The 22,157-nt window shown below is 49.8% G+C and overlaps 2 protein-coding genes and 1 long non-coding RNA gene across 8 annotated transcripts in view; 1 reads left to right on the plus strand and 2 right to left on the minus strand.

Moving 5' to 3' along the window:
* The window catches only part of Snrk (SNF related kinase), a 61,093-nt gene extending 47,902 nt beyond the window's left edge, over positions 1 to 13,191 (plus strand). For all 5 annotated transcript variants that reach the window (XM_013122225.3, XM_013122226.3, XM_013122227.3 and 2 more), the window contains 4 exons: positions 1,984 to 2,125; positions 6,528 to 6,740; positions 8,242 to 8,376; positions 9,937 to 13,191. In XM_013122225.3, the coding sequence (XP_012977679.1) occupies positions 1,984 to 2,125; positions 6,528 to 6,740; positions 8,242 to 8,376; positions 9,937 to 11,089 (1,643 nt within the window). In that variant the 3' untranslated portion in view covers positions 11,090 to 13,191. The remainder of the gene's footprint in view (positions 1 to 1,983; positions 2,126 to 6,527; positions 6,741 to 8,241; positions 8,377 to 9,936) is intronic.
* On the minus strand, positions 1,295 to 9,938 carry LOC121137515. The gene is made up of 2 exons (XR_005874781.1): positions 9,729 to 9,938; positions 1,295 to 7,245 (listed from the first exon to the last, which is right to left on the minus strand). It is a non-coding gene; the product is annotated as an uncharacterized LOC121137515 (long non-coding RNA).
* Positions 13,192 to 19,000: 5,809 nt separating the features above from the next.
* Ano10 (anoctamin 10) overlaps positions 19,001 to 22,157 on the minus strand; it is a 110,782-nt gene continuing 107,625 nt past the window's right edge. For both annotated transcript variants that reach the window (XM_005082299.4, XM_021234219.2), the window contains exon 13: positions 19,001 to 19,478. In XM_005082299.4, the coding sequence (XP_005082356.1) occupies positions 19,413 to 19,478 (66 nt within the window). In that variant the 3' untranslated portion in view covers positions 19,001 to 19,412. The remainder of the gene's footprint in view (positions 19,479 to 22,157) is intronic.

The following is a 22,157-nucleotide window of genomic DNA, read 5'->3' on the forward strand; positions in this document are numbered from 1 at the left end:
CGGCCTTGTGTCCATCACTTAGTGCAGGGATGTGTTTCCAAGTCCTTTGATTTCTAAGTAGTTCTATGTGGAGAAACAGTACAAGGACTAGCCAGACTCTAGGGTCTGCTTGCTATATTGACCTCCTTCGTAGGTGCCCCTCTAACCATGCAGTAGACAGTGTTCATTTGCATGAGGAAATGACCCTTGTCTTACATTTCTATTGCTGTCCTAAGTCATGGTAACCAAGGCAACTTATAAGAGAAAGAGTTTATTATGGGCTTATACAGCTTCAGAGGGTGATTCCATGACTGCCATGGCTCTCAGCTGTTTGTGACTTCAGTTCCAGGGATCCAACACTCTTCTGACCTTCACAGCACTGCGTGCACATGTCATATAGACAGGCAGGCAGGCCGGCCACTCATACATATAAATCTTTAAAAGTTGTACAAGGAGAGTTTAAGTTAAAAATCAGTTACATTTCCTTTAAACCTTGATTAAGGTCTGACTAGACGAGATTTCAACACTGGTCAATGTCTTTTTAAAGAGTAAGTGTGGTTGACTGTCCTTACTGAAGTTGTTGGAGTAGAGACCTCTGAGGCCTAAGATAAGGCAGCCAGTGTTGAGGATGGGGCCAGGTCTGTCCTCCGGATTAGACACAGTGGTCTGTATGTGTCCTCCTTTCATAAGTACACCATGACAAAGTGTGCCACACGCCTGAGAAGCCACACTTGAGGGAGGGTGGGCTCTGGCTCACTGCCTCCTCTTCCATTTGAACCAAGGAAATGATATTTGATTCGCAGACTTATGTTTTCTTAGCTTGGTACTGCCATTATTTTGGGTATTTTAGGCTTACATGAAAACAGCAGTTGACTGTGAGCAGGTGTAATGGCATGGCCGACTCCATGGCGCGTAGTTCTCTTAGTGTGTATCCAGAAGCTGTTGGAGAGAGAGAGAGGGAGACGGAGACGGAGAGGAAGAAGAGTGTGAGTGTGTGAGTATGTGTATATGTATGTGTGTGTGCCTGCATTTGTGTATTACCACACATATTTTCATTTCTGGAATGAATTAATTTGTGATGTCCTTAAATCCTCTTAAATCTTTTTTTCAACCTCAGAAAATTCCAAAATCATCACTTTTCCTCCTGATAGATTTGTATTTTATTTAAAGACAAAAGGTAGGAAGTAGTCTGTCTTTGTGAATCCTCAGATATTAGTTCCTGCAGCTTCACACTGGGTAGGGTCTTGTCAGGACAACAACTTGTCCAAAGCTGGGCAATACCAGGATATCTTAATGACAAGAAACTTAGCCGTTCTCCTTAAAAAATATGAAGACTTTATTTATTTTTACTTTTTACATAATGTGTGTTGGGGGGATGCGCATATGAGTGCAGTGCCCACAGAGACCAAGAGAGGGCATCAGAGCCTCTGCAGCTTGTGCTGAGCACCCGACTCGGGTCCTGTGCAAGGGGCAGACAGCTCCTCCCTCGCAGGTGAGCTGTCTCTCTCCCAGTCCTCCATGTCTTAACTTTTCTTTTCTTCTTACTGTTTGCAGGCTGAGTACTTACACCGTGGGCCCAGCTCTACCATGTAAATGGTGGAGACCCAGCTTGGGCTTTTGTTTGGTTTGTGTGGTAGCTAAATGTTGCTTGTCTCTGAGCTGCAGCTTTCTCTCAGCACTTGTGTGACCTGGCTACCACCCCAGAATGAGGGAGAGCAACGGAGATAATGCTGACCTCAGGCAAATCGTTCCAGCCTCGCAGTTTCAATGTTTTTAATGCTGGGTGTGCTACAGTCAGTTGGGGGAAGAGGGCCTTGTCCCTTGGCTTAAGCCTGGTTTTCCTCCTATTTGACAGGCTGACTCCCTCTGCTCTGTTGAGATTTTGCAGTCTGCTTTGTGTAGTTTTACTTCAAGGATAAAATGCTTGTTAGCCTACCTGTCCACGTCCTAATGATCCTGGTTTTCTAGATACTCCAGTATTTAAATATTGTCTTTCTTTTGTAGACATATGGAGCCTGGGCGTGATCCTTTTCATGCTTGTGTGTGGGCAGCCGCCCTTCCAAGAGGCCAATGACAGCGAGACACTGACCATGATCATGGACTGCAAGTACACTGTGCCGCCCCGCGTGTCTGCAGGCTGCAGGGAGTAAGTAAACCCTGTGCACACGGCGCAACTCCATTAAACAGAAGCTGACTCACCAACGCACAAAGAGGCCTGACATACCTTCAGCATGCAGGGATTTGAGTTCATTTAATTTATGAATGTTTCTACTGTTATTGTTTGGGGCCACCCATTAGTACTTGATAAGAAATTCAACAGAAGAGTACAAAACATTCTTGGTTATTTCTAACCCATGTTTTCAAGAAATCCATTTTGCCTTTTCAGCCTCCAGAAGTTGGGGTTAAGACCTTCCCTCATCTGCCTTTTTCTTCAGTGGCAAAAGCAAGACTGTTGGGTACTGTTTGAGACCCCAGAAAAGCCGTGGGCTTTCCTCTGGCAGGAGTAGTCGCTGCAGGGCTCCTCCTGACCGTCTCGTGGCAGCATGTCTTAGTAGACAGCAGCCTGTCCCGAGTTCACGTCCTCCCAGCACAGGAGGCTGTGCACTGTGGGAAGCCAGCACTGACTGCCTTTGGGGTTTCTCCCTGTGAGTTTTCAGGGTTATAGGGCCGTCACCAGTGAGGTGCAGTCTTGGAAAAAGGTGTTTCAAGTTTGTGATATTTTTAAACAAACCAGCCGAGATTGTAGTTACCGGTTAAATTTTTTTTCTGCATCAACAAAATTTTGAGTTTTTCCTGTCAGCTGTAAGGAAGAACTACAACAGATTGAGGGTTCTTTTTCAGGTAGAATCCCAACCTGGGCACTCAATTCTGTGGGCTCACATGCTGGCTTTTTTGCTTCTGCCTATGTTAGTATGGTGCAGTGTACTTACGAGGGCTACTGTGAAAATGATGAGGGTTCAGTGTGAAGCATACAGCTCAGGCTGGAGCACAGGCGAGGCTCTGTGTGGGATGGTGGTGATTTGTGGATGGAACATGTAGGAGGCTGTGTATGGGTTGCTGTTGGTGGTGATTTTAGGCTGTTGCACACAGGAGGCTGTGTGTTGGTGTGATGATGATTTTAGTCTAGCGCACATGAGAAGTCCTGTCTCCTGTATTGGTGGTTGTTGATTTTAGGCTGGAACACATGGAAGGCTGTGTGTATGTTTATGTTGGTCAGGGTGGTTTTACACTGTAGTACTCAGTAGATCATATGTGCTTGTTGATTTTAGGTTAGATCATGTATGAGTCTAGTGTGTGCTGTGAGTGTGTGTTGGTGATTTAGACTGGGGCACACGGGAGGCTCTGTATATGTATGTGTCTGTTGGTAGTGATTTTAGGTTGGAGCATAATGGAGTTGTGTTGGTGTATGTGGTGGTTTTAGGTTGGAGCACACGGGAAGTTTGTGTGTGTGTTCGGTGATTTTGTGCTGTAGGACAAGGGGAGCTTTGTGTGTGGGTGGTGACTCAGGTTCTTGCTCTTACTATCCCCCTAGGAAGCAGGTATACACCAAGTACAGGCCAGATTATCTTCTCTATCCCCATTTAAAAACAAATCTCACTTTACATCAAACTGCATCATTTGAAGCCCACAGGTTATAGAATCAACATGGATGCTCCTTTCCTAAGATGTGAGATGTTGCCTCCATGTCTCCTTCCTAGAAGGATTGTTTTAATAACTGTAAGACCTTTAGATAAGAAACAAAGCAACAGTGGGTGCTGGCGATGCCACCTTTAATCCCAGTATTCCAGAGGCAGAGGCAGGTGGATTTCCCTGAGTGTAAGGCCAGCCTGGTTTACATAGCTAGTTCCAGGACAGCCAAGGCTACACAGAGAAACCCTGCCTCGAACCCCAACTTTTTCTAGTGTGTTTTGCTAAGTGGCGTATTTTAAGGAAGGAGCCCATTTTATCTGACTGCCTGGTGCATCGGCCTTGAGTGTCTGTGAGACCTTTACCAACCAGGATGCTGCTGATGAGGCTGCGTCCTCCAGTTGTCCTCCGTCTCTTCACAAGGACTGGCTTCTGATGCTTCTTACCTGTCCTTGTTATTTCTTCCCTGACCCAGGAGCTGATTCTGTTATTCAGAACCTTAGTTATTCCGCTCATAGAGCCTCTTTTACGATAAAATGTTTAGGACTATACATTGCTTCTGGGACAGGTTAGCTTCATCACACGGAATTTGATCAATAGTCTTTGTTATTGAGCTCATAGAATTTTCTAGTTTTCATTGTCTTATTTGATGCCTTCCTTGTTTACAGGTGGTTTTATTTTTAGTTAGCTGATGCTTTTGATTTCTAAGCTACATTATAGTCAAAGAATACAGTCTGTGTGTTGCCATGTTTTCACATTTTCGAGGTTTGTTTATGCCTATCATGAAGATAATTGTTACAGTCTTGTTCTTGGTAGAATTGGGGTCAGAGGTCTATATATCTTTAAGGTCAAGCTCATTAATTATATTTTTAAAAGTTGTTTGCATCCAGAGTTTTCTTCACTTACTGAGATAATCTCCCACTGTGATGGTAGCTTTATTCTTAAAGTTTATCAGTTTTTGCTTTGAGAGTTTTGAAGTAAAGTTCTTAGATGCAGGTAAGTTGAAAGCTACTGTCTTCCTGGTGAATTGAATTAGCCCTCTGTGTCAGTTTACATCAGAGTAATACTTCCTGTTTAGGCCTGTGTGTGGTGTTTCAAGGGCTCCCCACACTTGCCCTGTTGGGCCAGCGTCTGTGTATGAGTTTTCCTCATGTTTTGAGCAGTCTGGACTTTCTTGAATGTCAGTTTCGGTCCTTTGAGCTGTGGAGCTTGTCCCATCTGCATTTGTTGTGGTGAGTGGTAGATGCAGGTGTGGATGTATTTCTGTACATGTCTCCTGTGACCTTACCTTCTGACCCAGAGGGTGGTAGAGATTTCCCTTTTCTGCCATTTATCTCATGTTTCAGCCAGCTGGGGAGTTGTAGGCTATTATTTTAGTTTTTTAAAAAATCTACAATTAATACTTCTCTCTATTGTCTTCTAAAACATTTTAAAATCCTAATATTTTAACTATCTAATATTTTAGTAATTTTTTCTAACTACAGATTAAAATTTTATATAGTCAGAAATTGTTGATAATCTTCTAAATGTTTAACGTGAACTTTGCTAGCTCCCTTCTCAGTTAGAATTGCATTCTTCCACCAGAATGACATCCTTCATGTTTGCATTTGCTGTTGGTGGCTAATGCTGCCTTGAGAGTGTCTATGCTGTGTGTCCATGAAGGCCATGCGATTAGAAAGCCTGGGCCAGTCCTCGGCAGAATCCGTTGCTGCATTGGGAAGCCAGCTGTCTGCCTTAGCTCCTGCTCCACAGCTCTGCTTTTCTCTTGGAGCCTCCATGTGCTTAGACTGTGTTAGGCTCTCTAGCTTATGAGCTACATTCTTTCATGGATTTGGAAAATTCTCAGCTACTGCCTTCCCAAATATGCTTTCTCTCTCTTTTTTTATATCCTCTAGGCTGTTAGCTGTTTGCACTTCATCTCATCTTTCATTCTTGGTATTTTCTGTCTCAGTCTACAGAGAAAAGTGTCTTCTTGGATTTGTATTTCATTTCATGAATTTGCTTACATTTAATTTCTTAAATGTGTCCATTGCTTACTTTTTTCAATTACAGTGGTTGTTTTTCACTTTTAGAAGCCCGTCTAGCATAATGTTGCCTATTCTTGTTTCCCAGTCATATTTTTGAGTTTTGTTTCTACCTGAGCACAGTGAAAGTCTGTGGCACGTTCAGCAGCATCTGTATTCTGATTTTCTGTTGGGGTCTTGCTGATGGCTCCTCCAGTTGTCTTCAGTCCTCTGCTCTAGTTTTTGAAATATTGTTGGGAAGTTTAAGGTACATTCTACAGAAAGGTGTCTTCCAGAGCCACTGCTGAGCTCACAGCTTCCTTCTCGTCCTCTTGTGAGGAGTGGATTTCTTTCACCTTTCTCACTGGGCACTGAGATGGGATCCTCTCTTTTCTTCCACCATCACTAGCTGCTGCCCCTTGTACTCAGTAGCATGAACCCAGTGTGGCCTTTGCACAAAGCAGGGTGGTTGAAGCTGCCAGCTGTTTGTCCCCATGATACCTGCTTCACCTGTTTTAGCATCAAGCGTCCCTTGTTTACTTTTTGTCAACACATTTCTAAAAAGTTCTTCCATAAACTCTTTTCCATCAGGAGAGTCATCCATTCCTGTGAAATAAGCTGGGTAGTGCACTAGGCCAGCTTGTGATTCAGGGACAGGGGTTGTTACTTCTAAAAAGCAGGGAGCTTTGTTCGTCATCAGGGACACTAAGGGGCTGAGATTGTTTTATTTTGTAAATATGGTGGCAGCAGTTTTTGTAAAAATTCGTCAGCAAGCCTAGAAAGGTGACTGTGTAAGAAACTGTTGGTGACACCCATCATTACTAGAAAGGTGACTGTAAGAAACTGCTTGGTGGTGACACCCATCATTACTAGTCCTTGCCAGCTGTCTGCTTCAGTAACCATTCCTTCTCTTCTCAGCCTGATCACACGGATGCTGCAGAGAGACCCCAAAAGGAGAGCCTCTCTGGAAGAGATTGAAAGCCACCCTTGGCTCCAGGGAGTGGACCCCTCACCAGCCACAAAGTATAACATCCCCCTGGTGTCCTACAAGAACCTCTCAGAAGAGGAGCACAACAGCATCATCCAGCGCATGGTGCTCGGGGACATCGCAGACCGCGACGCCATCGTAGAGTATGTCTGTGTCTGTTGGTGCTGGGGCAGAGGTCTAGGATTCCTGATTCCCTGTACCCTTTAGACACTAATGGGTCACACTGCTTGCTTCCTTTTCTCACTGCTGTGACTGAGGGAGGCTATTGTGCCCTATAGTTTCGGGAATAAGTCATTTTGGTGGATGGCATGGAGGCAGGGTCAGGAGGCTGACTATTCACACCGGCTCTGCCATCGGGAAGCAGAGAGTGAATAGGAGTTGGGGTCAGGCCATAAAACTCCCAGGTCTGCCCCAGTGGCCCACGTCTTCAGCACTTCTTCACCTCCTAAAGGTGCCACAGTCTCCCCAGACACGCCATCAGTTCACGTTTAAACCACAGCACAGGTGGGGCTCCCAGTTGGCAGCCATTGCATCATTGAGTCATGGCCCAGGGTCTGGCACATGAACTTTTGTTCCTTTTATTCTAGTGGACAGGTAAGCCATTGGCAGGTGGTGTCAGTGGGTAGGTACCTTGACCTTCCTTGATACCTGTAGAAGTGCAGAGGAATAGGATGGTTAGTGTCTCAGTGTACACTGTAGAAGTGTCCCCATCGTTCCTGGGTCCCACTGTGAATGCAGAGATCAGGGCATCATGACAGGCTCAGAGCGCCCTGCCTTTTGCGTCACTACAGTGGGATTGCTATGTACTAACTCTGGCTGCATGGTACTGCTTACTCTGAGAGCAGGCCTGGTTTAAAGGACTCCCCTGGACACAGGCAGCTGCTTTCTCAAGAACCGGCGTGAGAGTTCACTCTCCCATGACTTCACCCCAGAACTTGAGTAGGTATTTCTCATGCGTACTGCAGTTCACCAAAGCCAGAGGCTTCCAGAAAGCAGAGTTGTGTCCCTTCCTGTGAGGTTGCCCTGACAAAGCCATGTGCTTTACTGTTGTGTCTCCAGCTCAGCCACCACGGTGCGGCCTGACGTGGAGTGCTGCGAGCATTGTTATCTAAGTGGACGAGCAGGCAATGACTGCACTAAAGGAAAGGGTGAGAACAGCAGCCTCTAGATTGCATCGATTGCTCTCCAGTGCCTAAACTGCGAGTCCATGCAAAAGTAAAATTACCTCCACCCATTCTGATTGGCCGTGGCTCACAGAGTGCGGTTAGGGTTGGGGTCTTTGGCATGGGCCTTGTCTTTAGTCCATTCTTCTTGTGGGAGCAAGACTCCCCAGCAAGAGTCAACTCCACATGCCAACATGCTCCCAGAAGCCTGTTGCCTTTTCTTATGTCTGCAGCGCTGACTCCAGTCCAGCTACATCAGCAGTTTGCTCTTTTCTCACTGATCTGAACATTTTTATTCAGTTGCTTTTTTTAGATTTCAGTAACAACCTAAGTAACTACAGTGTTTAGCTCTCTCTAGTTTGTATTTTTGTCTCACTTTAAAAGCTTCCCAGATTCTGGATTTCATTAGGTTATACTGTTTTTAAAATCTTGTAAAAACCTAGTGGTATGGCTTCTGATTGCTTTTGCTCTGTCTCTGCAGAGCCCTGGAAACCAATAGGTATAACCATATCACGGCCACGTACTTCTTACTGGCTGAGAGGATCCTGAGAGAGAAGCAAGAGAAGGAGGTCCAGACCCGGTCTGCGAGCCCCAGCAACATCAAGGCCCAGTTTAGGTGAGAAAAATGCCCTTGTTGATGTTAGTGAGTTAATGTTCTCAAATAGGGGACTGTGTGATGCTTCCTCATTCTGCGGGCAGGAGGACCCTCACCCTCATAGGAATGACCATTGCCTCCACAGAGGTAATATTGTGCTCATTTGCTGTGTGCTCGCGGTGGGTGGTGAATTTCCTTTTGGTTACTTGGAAGAATTTTTTTAGATAGGGGCATTCAGTTGATTAATTAGCTGTGGGGTCTCAGGAAACATAATATCTCTGATGTAGCTGAGTACCAACCACTGTTGACCTCCTGAGTTAGACCACACTGACCAGAAGAACCTTTGCTGGCGTTGATCCTCAGGCTTGTGTGGTGGAGTGAAGCCTGCCCTGAGGGTTAGCAGTCACTGTCCTTCAAGCCTGTCACCAGTCTTGAGTTCTTCGCCTGCAGAAGGGAGTGGTTATAACCCTTTCCAGACTGGATTTCAGAAAATTCACCGCACAGGCGCTCAGTGGCTGACGGGGTCAGCGCTGCCCTCTCCACACTCGCCATTGGCTTTTCAGTTTCGCTTGCAGCTTCCCTTCCCTTCCAGTAAGATCTCTTGGCCTTGCTGGCTCTACCAGTTGTCACCACTTTTGGCAGGTGAGTCGTGTCAGGAAAGGAGAGCTGCCAGACTGTGATATTTCTCCACAGTGGAAGCCCATGGTGGGGAGAGCGCTCATCAGGTGTTGCCAAGGCCAAAGGGGAGAAGGAAGGAAGGAGCCTGTGAAAGTAGCTGTCGTAAATGCCATTGGTGTCATGACAGCCTCTGGTGTCCACGCTTCCCTCAACAGAGAAGATGGTCAGGAGCCTCAGGCACCCCGGATTGAAAGACAGTGTTTAAGGAGCAGTTTCTCCCTCCAGTGCCCTCGTGTGGGTGTCTGTACTAGCCAGGCTATTAATTGAATTTATCTCTGTCGTTTAAATCTGCCATCCATTTCCATTTATTTTGATCAATACTGAGCTTTCATACCATCCTGTGAGGTCTGTGCTGGGCATTCCAGGCAAACCTCATGTGTGCTGTGAGAGCCAGAGGGTGTGTGTGTACATGTATATATGTACATGTATATGTGATGACCATGTTTGCATGTGCGTGTATGTGGGAGTATCTGGATGTTTGTGTGTAGGAGTGTGTGGACATGTGAGTAGAACTATGTGGTGCTGAGGTTTAGGTGTCTTTTCTGACAGCTGTGGTGGGAAGTTGCTACATCTGCCCCCTGGCGTCCCTACTGATGGACCTGAAATGCTTTTCACACCTGTGGATATCCTAGCTGTGTGTCTCTGCCATGGCTTGTGTGTGGAGGTTCAAAGATACCTTGCGTTTCAGTCCTCACCTTGTTTGAAACAGGAATCTCTGGCCAGTGGTTCTGGAACTAATCAGCCTCCATCCACCATCTTGTAATGGTGCTGGATTTCGAGAGTGCTCAGCCTGCCGCCTCTGACTTTCCGTGGGTGGCTAGAATCTGAAGGCAGGTCCTCACACTTTGCCTTCCCAGGATAGACCAGCAACTACATGACGATTGTTTTTCCTCTGTCACACAGGCAGTCATGGCCAACCAAAATCGATGTGCCCCAAGACCTTGAGGATGACCTCACTGCCACCCCTCTGTCCCATGCCACAGTCCCACAGTCTCCTGCTCGGGCTGCCGACAGCGCTCTTAATGGCCACAGGGGCAAAGGCCTGTGTGACGAGCTCCCGGAGCTGGCTGGGCCAGCACTGTCCACTGTGCCACCTGCAAACCTGAAGCCTGCTGCCAGCGGGCGGAAGTGTCTCTTCAGGGTAGAAGAAGATGAGGAGGAGGACGAGGAGGACAAGAAGCCTGTGTCCCTGTCCACACAGGTGGTGCTGCGCCGGAAGCCATCAGTCACTAACCGCCTGACATCTCGAAAGAGTGCCCCAGTGCTCAACCAAATCTTCGAAGAGGGTGAGTCCGACGATGAGTTCGACATGGACGAGAACCTGCCGCCCAAACTGAGCCGGCTGAAGATGAACATCGCTTCGCCAGGCACAGTGCACAAGCGCTACCACCGCAGGAAAAGCCAGGGCCGCGGCTCGAGCTGCAGCAGCTCTGAGACCAGCGATGACGACTCAGAGAGCCGCCGGCGGCTGGACAAGGACAGCGGCTTTGCTTACTCATGGCACCGGCGTGACAGCAGCGAGGGACCCCCGGGCAGTGAGGGCGATGGCAGCGGCCAGAGCAAGCCTAGTAGCGGTGGTGGCATGGACAAGACCAGCCCGGGCGAGCAGGGCACGGGCGGTGGCGGCCAGAGTGGCTCAGGCGGGACCCCATCGGGTGCAGCAGGCTCCTCGAGGCGCTGTGCGGGCCCTGACTCCTCTTCATCCTCCCCAGCCTCGGCCTCTGCCGCTCCACGCGGTGCGGAGCTTGTGCAGAGCCTCAAACTTGTGAGCCTGTGCCTAGGCTCGCAGCTGCACGGCGCCAAGTACATTCTGGACCCGCAGAAGGCCTTGTTCTCCAGCGTGAAGGTGCAGGAGAAGTCCACGTGGAAGATGTGCATCAGCGGCCCTGGCCCCGGCCCCTCCACCGACCTGGACCCGGTGAGGACCAAGAAGCTGCGGAACAATGTACTCCAGCTACCTCTGTGCGAAAAGACCATCTCTGTGAACATCCAGCGCAGCCGCAAGGAAGGGCTGCTCTGCGCCTCCAGCCCGGCCAGTTGCTGCCACGTCATCTGACCTGTAGAGCGCTCCCTCACCTCTTGTGTGCTGACGTGACAATGCATGGTCTTTGTGCATGCTGCTACACGCTACTTTTCTTTTCCAGCCGAAAAGTCTACTGTGTGATTTTACATTCATGATTTCAGTGTGGATGACCAGAGTGAAATTGTATATCTGGAACCCAACGTAAATGGAGCGCTTAGAAATCCATGTTCTGACTTAACCTGGAGGGAAAATGCTTTCGTTTCCTTGTGAAAAGCCCAAATTCCTGTCTGACCTCCGGTGATAGGGAAACTCCGTGCTCTGAGGCACACCGGTGCCCAAGACAGAACCAAAGCAATAACGTGGTGATGGCCACAGGCCTGGGAGGAGCCGCTGCCAGCCACCCAGGGCCTGTGCACCAAGAACCCAGCCACGGTTTGAGCACCCACACCTGTTTGTCTTAAGCGATAGCGTGAGAACAGTTGGGGCTCTTACATTCTCATTGACAAAGATTTTCCTCTTTGTAGTAGGTGAGATCCACTTAGCAGTTTGTGAGGCAGCTTCCCCTGTAAAATTACAAGCAGACAATCTTTTGTGAGGTGATGAGGTGAACTCTTGTCTTAACTATTTAGAGAGTGTGTGTCTGTCTGACAGAACAGAGGCTCTGTGTCAGCTTCCCCTGCAGGACACAGAGGGTTCCTTCACAGCTGTGGAGTGGAGACCCTGGAGGGTGCCTGCTGCAGTAGCCACAGTGCACAGCAAAGTCAAACTGACAATAAAACAACTCCCTGGAGTTGGGTGGCCTCCGGCTCCTTCCATTCACCAGAGCCCACTGACACACACTGGTCAGAGCTCCAGTCCGGACTGATCGATCAACTCCCAAGGCATCTTTCTGATGGATGCACTGTCTTCCCTAATCTTGGGAAGCCCAGATGCTGGTCTTGTTTTGTTTTTCACACTGTGCCCTGCGGGGTTTTGAAAACAGTACTTACAAGTGACCTGTGGATAGGTGTGGCTGGGCCCAGCGTCCTTCCCACACTCCACCCTTTCCTGACTCTGAGTGACAGCAGAGGTGCAGCTGACCACGTCGTTCAGAGCAGGCAGGGCACAGGCCAGACACTTCTTCAGTGCTCACTCTGCTACTTTAGGTTAATGTATATTACTCAGAACTTCACAGTAGAACCTGGCATACTAAGTAAAATGATATTAAGATACTCCCTAGACCTAGGCTAACGCTCGTGCTTTAAGCTACAGTCCCGTTCAGCGTGACGTTTATATAGTTGAAAGCGATGAAGATAGGTGTGGGTGAAGCCATAGAACACATTTGCTTGAAATTCTTAAGCAGGGATCTTCAAAGGGCCAGAAAGCAATCTGGTTCACAGAGACAGTGAGAGCCACGTCTGTGTGAGCGAGGAGAGACGTTTATAAGGGGCATTGCAATAAACTTTGTCGCAGCCGTTTTCCAAGTAATGTACATACTCTTGTGTGGTCACGTCCAGCCTCAGAACTCAGCTGTACACGTTTGGTCTCCAGTGGTTTTATATCCAGGTGTATATACGGTGCTCACCTTAGATCAGCAGTGTTGGCCATTTAAGCTGCAGAGCTGTATCATAGCCTTATTAGTTGTGTGTGGTTGGTGACCCTTTGGGTACACAAATGTCTGTCCATTTGTTGACAAGTGGATGTCCGTGCATGTGTTGTATGTCATGGGATGTTGTCACAGGGAGGGAGCAGAACACCATCACACCAATAGTGGACCAAACTACTTGTTGCTCTAACCAGTGACTTGTCCCCTAACCTGTCTTCAGAAGTCACATAGAGTTACAGCAGTGTATAAATTAAATATTGTGGGAAAAATTAGTCTTGTATTTTTCTGTGTGTATATATATATATATATAATTATGTACTTCTGGAATTCTATCTGTATTTAAAGATGTGACAATCTTGACACCGATTTTAATAGTCATGAGACTGAACAAAGATGTCCTACCGAGTCAGAGTCGGTGTGTGCTGAGTACACACTTGTTGGCTGATTGGTCAGCTGCCTCTAGTTCTGGCCAGCCTTTCTCCTTGTGCTAACATCGACAGGTATGTGACAGACGGGAAGTAATAAAGTGGCACCCTGGTGTTCAGCAATAGAAGCGAGTCTGTTGTTTTTCTCACGAGTGCAGCTGTGTGCCTGCCAGCCCAGCACACAGAGATGGAGTTTGCTTCCCCTGGGCCCTGCATGTCTGACACTTGGTGAGGGTGAAAAAACAGTCCTGTCCACCAGTGTCAGGTGGGCCCAGCCGGCCTCGTATACTATCCAGAGGGCTGTGTTTCCTTAAAAACCATCTGAGCAGAAGGGATGCAGACTTGTCTCTAACTGAGCGAACAAGGCCCTGCAGTCTTCTGTCTCCACATGTGTTCGGCCCCTCTTCAGCCAGCGTGGCACTGAGGTTTGCTCTCCCTGGCAGCCCCTTCTCTGCCAGCCTCCCCACTCTGCTGCAGCCCCGCCTCCCACACTGGTGCACGTTAGGTCTGTCTCCGCACTCAAGCTCTATTGCTGCTGCATCCAGGGCAGATGACCTTGTTGAGTCACTTGGAAACCCAGGGGACGGATCTAGGTGGCTTGAGAAGCTCCCCCCTTTGGCATGCCATTTGACTCATACAACTCAGTAGGCCTCAGAGCAGTCAATGGTTTGTGTAACCATCTCCGTAATCCATTTTCATACATCCAAAAAGACGTCTTTTTGTCAGTATCCTTTTCCTCAGTCTTCCCATGACCCTTAGGCAGTCACTGTCCTGGGCCTAACTTCCTTCCTGTGTGGTGTGAGAATGCTAAGCTGGGCTCTTCAAGCTGAACGACTCTCTTGCCTCAGAATGGGATGACTCGAGGTTCTCTCTCACCAGCCCACGCAGGCTCAGACACACATGTCTGCAAATCTTCCAAATATACCCAGCTCTCTTCCAGGGACACATCTCAGTCCCCTCTTGGACTGAACACCTGGATACATCCATCCAGAGAGCATTGCAGTCTCCCAAGCTCCAAACACAGACTTCCCCCTTGAAATTCTTCCTGTCTGTCAAATGGCAACTGTACACGTTTTGTGAACCAGGGTTCTTGGTAGCAGCCTACATTAGTGACTTGTCTCATCTAGCAACAAAATACCTGACTGGCAGCCGAAGGAAGGCAGGGTTTATTTTGGCTCCGGTAAAGTCCACCATGGCAGGGAAGGCAGGAGCTTGAGGTAGCTGGTCATGTTGCATCCACAACCAGGAAGTAGAATTGGGTGCTGGCATTCAGCTCTCCTTTTATTGTCCACAGTTGGGGGCAGGGTCTTTCCACTTCAGCTAATCTGAAATTCCTCACAGACCTCCCCAAAGACAATCCTCACAGGTATGGACAGAAGACTGTCTCCTAGATGACTCTGGATCCTGTCAATCTGACATTACAAGCCTACCCCTTGCCAACTTGATATCCAAACATAGCTGTTTTAAGACATAACTTCCTGCCCCTTTCCATAGATTCATGGCTATCTCAATGCAAAATACATTAGTACAACTTCAAAAGTCCCCATAGTCTTTAACAGTTCCAACATTATTCAAAAGTCCAGAGCCCGTGTCTCATCTGAGGCCAAAGCCATGTCTTAGCTATGAGCACCTATAAAATAAACATGCTTTCAACACAGTGTTCAGAGTGAGCAACCCCATACCCAGAGAGAAGCATGGGTGCATGGTAAGGAGGACAGACCTAAGTGAGACAAGCCATTGGTCCTGCAGCTCCATGTCTGGCAGCTGGGGCTTACAATGGAATCTCTGGGCTCCAAAGGGCTCCCAGCTCTGCCCTGCTGCACACGCAGCCCTATCTCAGGCTACACTCCATCCCTGCAGCTTTCCTTGGCAGAGGTCCTATGCTCCTGACCTCTAACATCCGTGGGTCCCCACTACAAATTGGGTTTTATCTTCACAGCTTTACATAGTAACCTTTCAGGGCCTTCCTTCAGGGACACTGACTGCTATAGACTGCCTGGCCTCAGCACACAGCGTAAACAATGCTGCCAACTAGATATGCGGCATGGGCTCCTTGGACCACTGGACTGGAGAGCTGACCCTGAGCAGGGAGCCCCTCCTTCAGGAGCTCCCTGAGCTTAGACTCTCCTTTCAAGACAGACGCTTCCATGGTGGGGGCTTTCCCCAGCGTCCTTACCTGGAGCACCAGCTTCTCGTTTGGTGCTCAGCAGCTACAGTAGTATTGCTGTATGCATGCTCTTTTTGAGACTTTTAAATTTGCTCCAATTTTTCCCCATCAAACTGTGAATTTTTAAAATCTTTTTGCCTTGTTTTTGCTGGTTTTCTACTCTGGGTATCTATTAGCTGTGGTAAGTAGCCATGCCACAGCTTGAATGTTCTCTTTTCTTGAACTTTCCTCCGTCAAACCCATCAGTCCATTTCCTTCAAGTTGGGCTATATTCAAGATCTTGGGAGATGAATAGAATGGAAGTGGATTCTTAACTACAATATAATTTGAACGGTCTCCAGTCCAGTCCCTACGAGTCCTTGTCCTTCTGGAACCTCATGAAGGGGCCTCTGTGGCCCTCATCTCTCTCAGCGTGTGTCTTTCAGGGTCCTTCCAGAATATCCATTGATCTCTGCTTACAAGAGTTCCAAACTCACATTCTTCTCAAAAAACGGTCCCAAAGACCCAGGAAGCAGAGTCAGGTAGATCATGGCAATGAGGCTGATTCTCAGTACAGATTTTCTGTAGTTCCTTGTGTTGTTGCTGAGGTAGAATGTCTGATAAAGACAGTTTTAGGTGGAGGCTTCGTTTAGCTCACTGCCCTGGCCATGCTGTCATGGCCCCAGAAACTTGAGCAAGCAGGTACGGTGGGTCACAGTCAGGAGGCAGAGCAATGAATGGTGGTTCTCGGTTTAGCTTTAGGGTGGACCTTCCTAGTCTAGACAATCCCTTGAAGGGTGAGGGGGAAAAGATCCAACCAAGCCATGGCTGAGCATCCACACAGATTGATCTCTGGGCTCCTGGGGATTCATTGTGTCAAGCTAACAGTCAAAGTAGCATCACACCCCCTCTCCTCTGCCATCCATCCTACCTGTGAGAGCATCTTTCTTGTCCCCTGCACTGTCCCTCTGGGGCCTCCCTCCTGCTCCCTGACCTGGGGACTCCATCTTCACCCACTGAGAGTTCCTTTTTTCTGTTGTCTGTTCTCTACCCAGAAATGTAAGAGATACTTTTCAACTAAGCCACAGAGACTAGAGAGATTGCTCAGTGGTTAGAGCACTGGCTGCTCTTGCAGACGGTCGGGTTCAGTTCCCAGCACCTATGTGGTGGCGGTTCAACCATCATCGACTCCAATTCTAGAAAAGTCCAAAACCACTTTCCGGCCTCCTCGGACAAGACAAACACATGGTGTACAGATATACATGCAGGCAAATACTCCATGCACATAAAAATAAATCTTTTTAAACTGTGATGTTCTACGGGGTGCTTAATTTCTGAGTATGGGGAGTTTTCTAAAAGGGTTCTTTCTGTCTTCACTGGAATGCAATCACTTCAGTCTTTTTAGATGTGCAAAGCTTGTTCCCTGGGACGGCTCACAGCCTGCTTTGGTAAACGTTCTGTGTGCACCACTGGGTGTCCACACCTCGGCTGGTTCTTTACCAGTTCTGTCCCCCATCGGCTCGCCTGTGCCACTTTGCCTCCTTGAGACACTTGGGGACAGAATTGGGGACAGACCTCCATGCACAACTCTGCTGCCCACGTGGAGAAACCTGGACAAACCTCTTCCCTTGGCTAAGAAAACTGCCTTCCTTCCTTGTTGTGGTTTGGAAAGAAACGTGCTCCCAGACTGAAGGCAGGGAGCCTGAGGACACAGCTGCCCTGACAGCAACTCAGATGGTCAGGTCCTTGTCTCCTGAGGGCAGCACAGAGTCCCCAGGGCTCACCTCTTCTGGTCACTGATGGAAGCGCTGCATCATCGGGCCTGCTCCTCAGAGGCTGCAGGGGTCGTAAACATCTGGTCCCCATCCTGTGGCCTTTCCCCTGGGTGTTTGTTTCCCCCTGGGAGGAGGCAGGAAGTGTAGGGTTTAGGGCTGGAGACACTGGGGTGGCTGGATTCTCAGAAGGAAATCTGTGAGGCAGGGTGCTGTCGGCAGTGGGTACCATCATGGTAGCTGGCAGAGGCAGGTCACTTGAGTTCTGTGTACCTGCTCCCTTGCCCATCGAATGGAGTCCGTGCGAGGGAAGTTGGGGGGACCCTGACTTTCCACTTTGAAACCTGGCTGGGTTTCTTTCAACATTGTTCTCATCACATCAAAGTTTGTTCTGAGATTTTTAGCTGCTGGGGGGTGGGAGGTCCACAATTTGCCATAGACAGACAGACATACAGATGGGGGAAGAGATGGGGGATACCCGCCTGATACCCTCCCCACCCTAGGCCACCTTGGGCTGCCTGCACAGGTATGGTCTGCCGGGCACCACCATGGCATGCTCTGGACTGGCACTGAACCACCCAGCAGAAAGAGCTTCAGGGAGGGTGTGATGGGAGGTGCCCAGGGTGTGTCTGTGGCTCGGAAACACATCTTTGTGGTCGTGCACATCAGACTGTGGGGGTTGACTGAAGTGACTTGGCCTAGGGCCAACCCCATTGCCATCCAGTTCTACTGACCTGTGGGACTTGGTGGCAGTTGTACCTCGCACTTGAAGGAGGCAAGTTTGAGTTGCATGTGGTGGGAGGAGCCAGTCCTCCAAACCTTCCTTAGTTAGGCAAAGTGAGGCCCGGGCTCCACAGTCCCTGGGACAGTGAGTCCAGAGCCTGGGACCCTTGGATACAGCCCTGTAATCTTCTGGAACCTGCTGTGCAAAGACTTGGACACTGAGGTAGCTGTCCCTAGGAGCACCTCCCTCCTGGTGAGGGCCGCATCCAGACTCAGCTGCTTCATGTCACGTCTTGCTGGGAAGTCTTCCAGGCAGGGCCTGTGGGACAGGCTTGTGTGAGAGACTGATCGACACTTGCCTCCCTTGGGCCTAGGGCTCTTGAAGTCAAGGCTCTTTTCCCACGGCCGGCCTACATGACGTGCCTCCCAGTGACTGGTGGGAGCCTCTGGGTGGCTAGGAGAACACTAGGTATGGAGTCCGAAGGCCCCTCTCATTTCCCAGGGTGGATGTGTCCCTTTTTATCCTTGGGCCTCAGCTGCTCTGTTGTGAGAAAAATGGGTTGAACTTTATTCTGTCTTTTATAGGCCGGTCTCTAGTGGCTACCACTATCCTGATTACTGACTCATGGTACTCCTTATCCCAGCCAGGTTGGGGTGGACATGACATTGTCTGAGCCTGTTGATGACAGCTGGGAGACTAAAGGGAAGATATTGGGGTCCCAGGGCTCAGGTTGTCTTTGGTGGCTGCCATTTACTAGCTGTTTAAAACATGAGCCGGATCTAGACTGTTCCATCAGGAACCCAATAAACCACTGCAGTAGTGTGCCCTGGTAAAGGACACAGGTCAGAGTCAGGGCTTTGAAAAACAAGTGACACCGAGCCAGCTGCCACCTCCTCTCTGGGTACCGTGGGCCGTGCAGGTGCAGACCGCTGAGCTGTGAGGAGCAGGCTATCAGAGCTCATGCTGGGAGGAGCTCGCTGGCTAGTCTGCTGCCAGGAGAGCTCACAGGATCCAGCAAGGGCATCAGCTCCCAACCTAATAGGCCTTGCTTCCTGGGTGGGCTGTGGTCCCTCGAGTCAGCGGACACTAGGTTCAGGTGGGGAGGCAGACAGACTCTCTCTGCTACAGGCCCCTGTCCATATTGGGCTTCCCTCAGGCAGCAGCAGCAGCGTCCCCCGAAAACCTGGGCCTGGCTGTGAGCTTTGGGGCTTCACGGGACTCCTGGGATCCCCCTCTCACCACCAAGCTCGGGAGGAGCTGAAGCATTTGTGGAGTCTGGGAGGAAACAGGAGTCAGGGGAGGGCCGCCTTTAATAGCTCGTTTAGTGTCCGTTAACACAACCAGTTGTTCAGGTGTGGGCCCTCAGCATGGCCCCTGTGGATCAGCATAATAGGCAGACCCTAAGCCACCACCCTCTCTCAGGGCCCTGGTGGGGTTGGAAGTGACTGGCACCTACTATGGATGCCACATGGAAAGCTGGTGACTCCTTAGGAATGAGGTTCGAGGCAGCTGAGGCTCTGGAGCAAAGTGAGGTGGCTGGCGGGGGGCGTGGGCCTGGGAGGGTCCAGATGAGGGCGCCAGGGGACCGCCCAGGGCCCAGCCACCTCACACAGCCGGTGTTCAGGCTGCTGTCCCCAGGTGTGCAGGTGTGATGTGGGTGTTCCTCGGCACTGGCTGGCGACGGCACGGCCAGCACGCTGGGGCTCAGGTAGCTTTCTTCCCGTCTTCCTGGGACTCCTCCTTCAGGTTCTCTGCCACCAGCTTCATCTGCTGTTGGGAGAGCACAGGACAGCCGATGACTCACCAAGTCTAAGGGGCCCCGCTCTGCAGATTCTCAAGTCAGAGGATCGGAACTGCAGGCAGGAGATGCCCGGCTACTGCCCAGCTTACTTCCTGAGCTCCTCACCTGCCCTGGAGAATGACAGGGATAGGTGGAGCTGCTGTGATGCTGGGGGCCTGAGAAAATCTGGCTTTTCCCTGGATAGAGTGGGAGGGCTGGGCCCCAGAAAAGACAGGACACCAGAGTAAGGCAAGTGTCTGCTCTGTCCCCGTGGGTTTAGAGACTGAAGTTTGGCCTCATGAGCACAGGCACCCCATCTGTGCAGAGAGCACTGTGCCCATGGTACAGGAAGATCCTACCACCTTTCTCAGTTTCTGCCCCACAGCCTCCCCGGGGAAACACCTCTTTCTGCGGCACTGAAGAGCGTGGCCATCTCTGGTCTACTAATCAGTGAACACACATGGGAATGTGGCTTAAAGCAGAGGCTGCTGGTAGCAGGCATTTTAAATACCTATGAAAGCCAAAACTCTTTAAGGATGAACAGCGCTGGCCTGCATGCACCAGGCTGGCCCCTGGACCTGCACACTGCACAGGCAGAAGGGCCTCCCAAGGGTCCCTGCTTCGACAACCTGTGCAGTGCATGCTTCCCTGAGGTCTGCTGCTCCTCAGAGCCTGGTCATCATCTTCTGTGTGACAGAGATGGCTCTGGGGTCTCCCTAGCCCTGTTCTACATGCACACAGGGACAGAGTAGCTTTTGATAGGGGAAAGGCAGGCAGAGTTGGGTGACTAGTGGCCAGGGCAGGGCATATGTATTGTGCAAGGCTGGGGACTGGGTAGACACAGGGCTGGCTCAGGGCCTAATCCCTGCCCAGTTGTGTCCCCAGCAGAATGATAGTTGGTTTGAATTAATCCACAAGCCCGCAGACACAAACAGCAACATTCTGTGCACTTTCCCCAAGGTGAGACCCTGGTTTATCACCTTTTCTGTCAGTATCCAGCTACTCACAGTCCTCCACACCTGTTGGTACCGATGTGAAACTGCCCCAGTCACAGAGATCAACACTACAGCCTGGGCTCACCATGGAGACTGACACTACAACCCAGGTTACCATGGAGACCGACACTACAGCCTGGGTTACCATGGAGACTGACACTACAGCCTGAGTTATCATGGAGACGGACACTACAGCCCAGGTTACTATGGAGACTGACACTACAGCCTGGGTTATCATGGAGACTGACACTACAGCCCAGGTTACTATGGAGACCGACACTACAGCCCAGGTTCACCACAGCCCTGCCACCTGGCGTCCCTGAACACCATGGACATTTAAACTGTCTTTATGAACCTGGCGTCTTATGACAGAGAATGAACGGATGGGTGGAAAACATCTACTTCCTGGTTGACAAGTGACCCCAGGAAACGGAAAACTGTTAATTTAGAGCAGTGTTGGATCTGAGCAGACACTGGCATTTCAGGCAGGGAGAGAACTGGGTGGCCTGAGGCCCCTGTGGGGTACAAGCTAGTCCTTTTGTATCTGTGGCTACACGGGGAGCCTCATGGTGCAGATGATGGACACACAGCCACAGGACACGAGGAGCCCTCAGCTCACGTGCTAGGAGCCCCTGCTGGGATTCAGCCCAAGGCAAATGGGACTTCTTCCCTGAACGACACACCCTAAGTGACCATTGTCGCCATTTGACCTCGTAATTGCTGTACCCATGAGGGTATCCCCCAACGACCACAGCCCCTCTCCTACAGCCTGCCTGGCTGAGGACTGTCCTAAGGAACCATCGGTGTCTGAGTTCTGCGTCTGTTGCTCTGCTGCGGCAGGGTATGAGGTGGTCAGGTTTCCCTAGAGCAGGGCCATGAGCAATGGCTCCTAGTAGCTCAATCAGCTGAGTTAATGTCACCCCTGAGCCCCCCTCTGTGGCAGCCCTTCAGGATTAGGTCACCCTCACTGGAAATTCCTGATCGAGTTGGGTCCTAGCTGAAGGACATTTCAAGGTTACACTTCAGCTCTTCAGTTTCTCTGTAGCAACTCTGGCCTAGGGTATGTGGGGAGGAAGGGAGAAGTCACCCCTTTAGACATCAACTGGACTCTTTGGAGACCCTGAAATTAAAACCTTTGTAAACAGCAGGGAGCTTAAAATAATAGAATTAACCTTTCCCTATAAAATAGCAACATTTTCTGAATGGATTTTTTTTAAACTTGTGATTCATTCAAACACTCATGCTCCCAAGCTTAGCCTGGGGGAGGTGTGCATCTGGGTCCCCTTCTCCCCGTGAGGAACTACAGAAAGATCTGAGACTGTCCACACTTTCCCAGACCCGGGACGGCTATGGTGGACCCTGCAGATCCCAGACAGCCCCTCTGGCCTCCATACTCATAAGACAGTCTCCCTGGCTCAGTCCACACTAAAATGTCGGGAGACCCCCCCCATGAGAAGCACTTGCCCAGCTTAAGATCTCTCAGCACCCTAACACCTGGCTCCCAACACTTAAATTCTGAAGGAATCTGAGCAACCCTAGGATGGCAGGTCAAAGCTCAGTGTTGTTTAGGGGAGAGGAGCACACTGATGGCCTCCGGGGCTCCATTCCCTTGGAGGACAGAGCCCTGTGGCTACATGGAGCTGGGCATCTGGTCTCCAGGGATGTGGGTAAACA

The sequence above is a fragment of the Mesocricetus auratus genome, unplaced genomic scaffold (assembly GCF_017639785.1).
Source record: "Mesocricetus auratus isolate SY011 unplaced genomic scaffold, BCM_Maur_2.0 Super-Scaffold_100691, whole genome shotgun sequence".
Classification (NCBI taxonomy): Eukaryota; Metazoa; Chordata; class Mammalia; order Rodentia; family Cricetidae; genus Mesocricetus; species Mesocricetus auratus.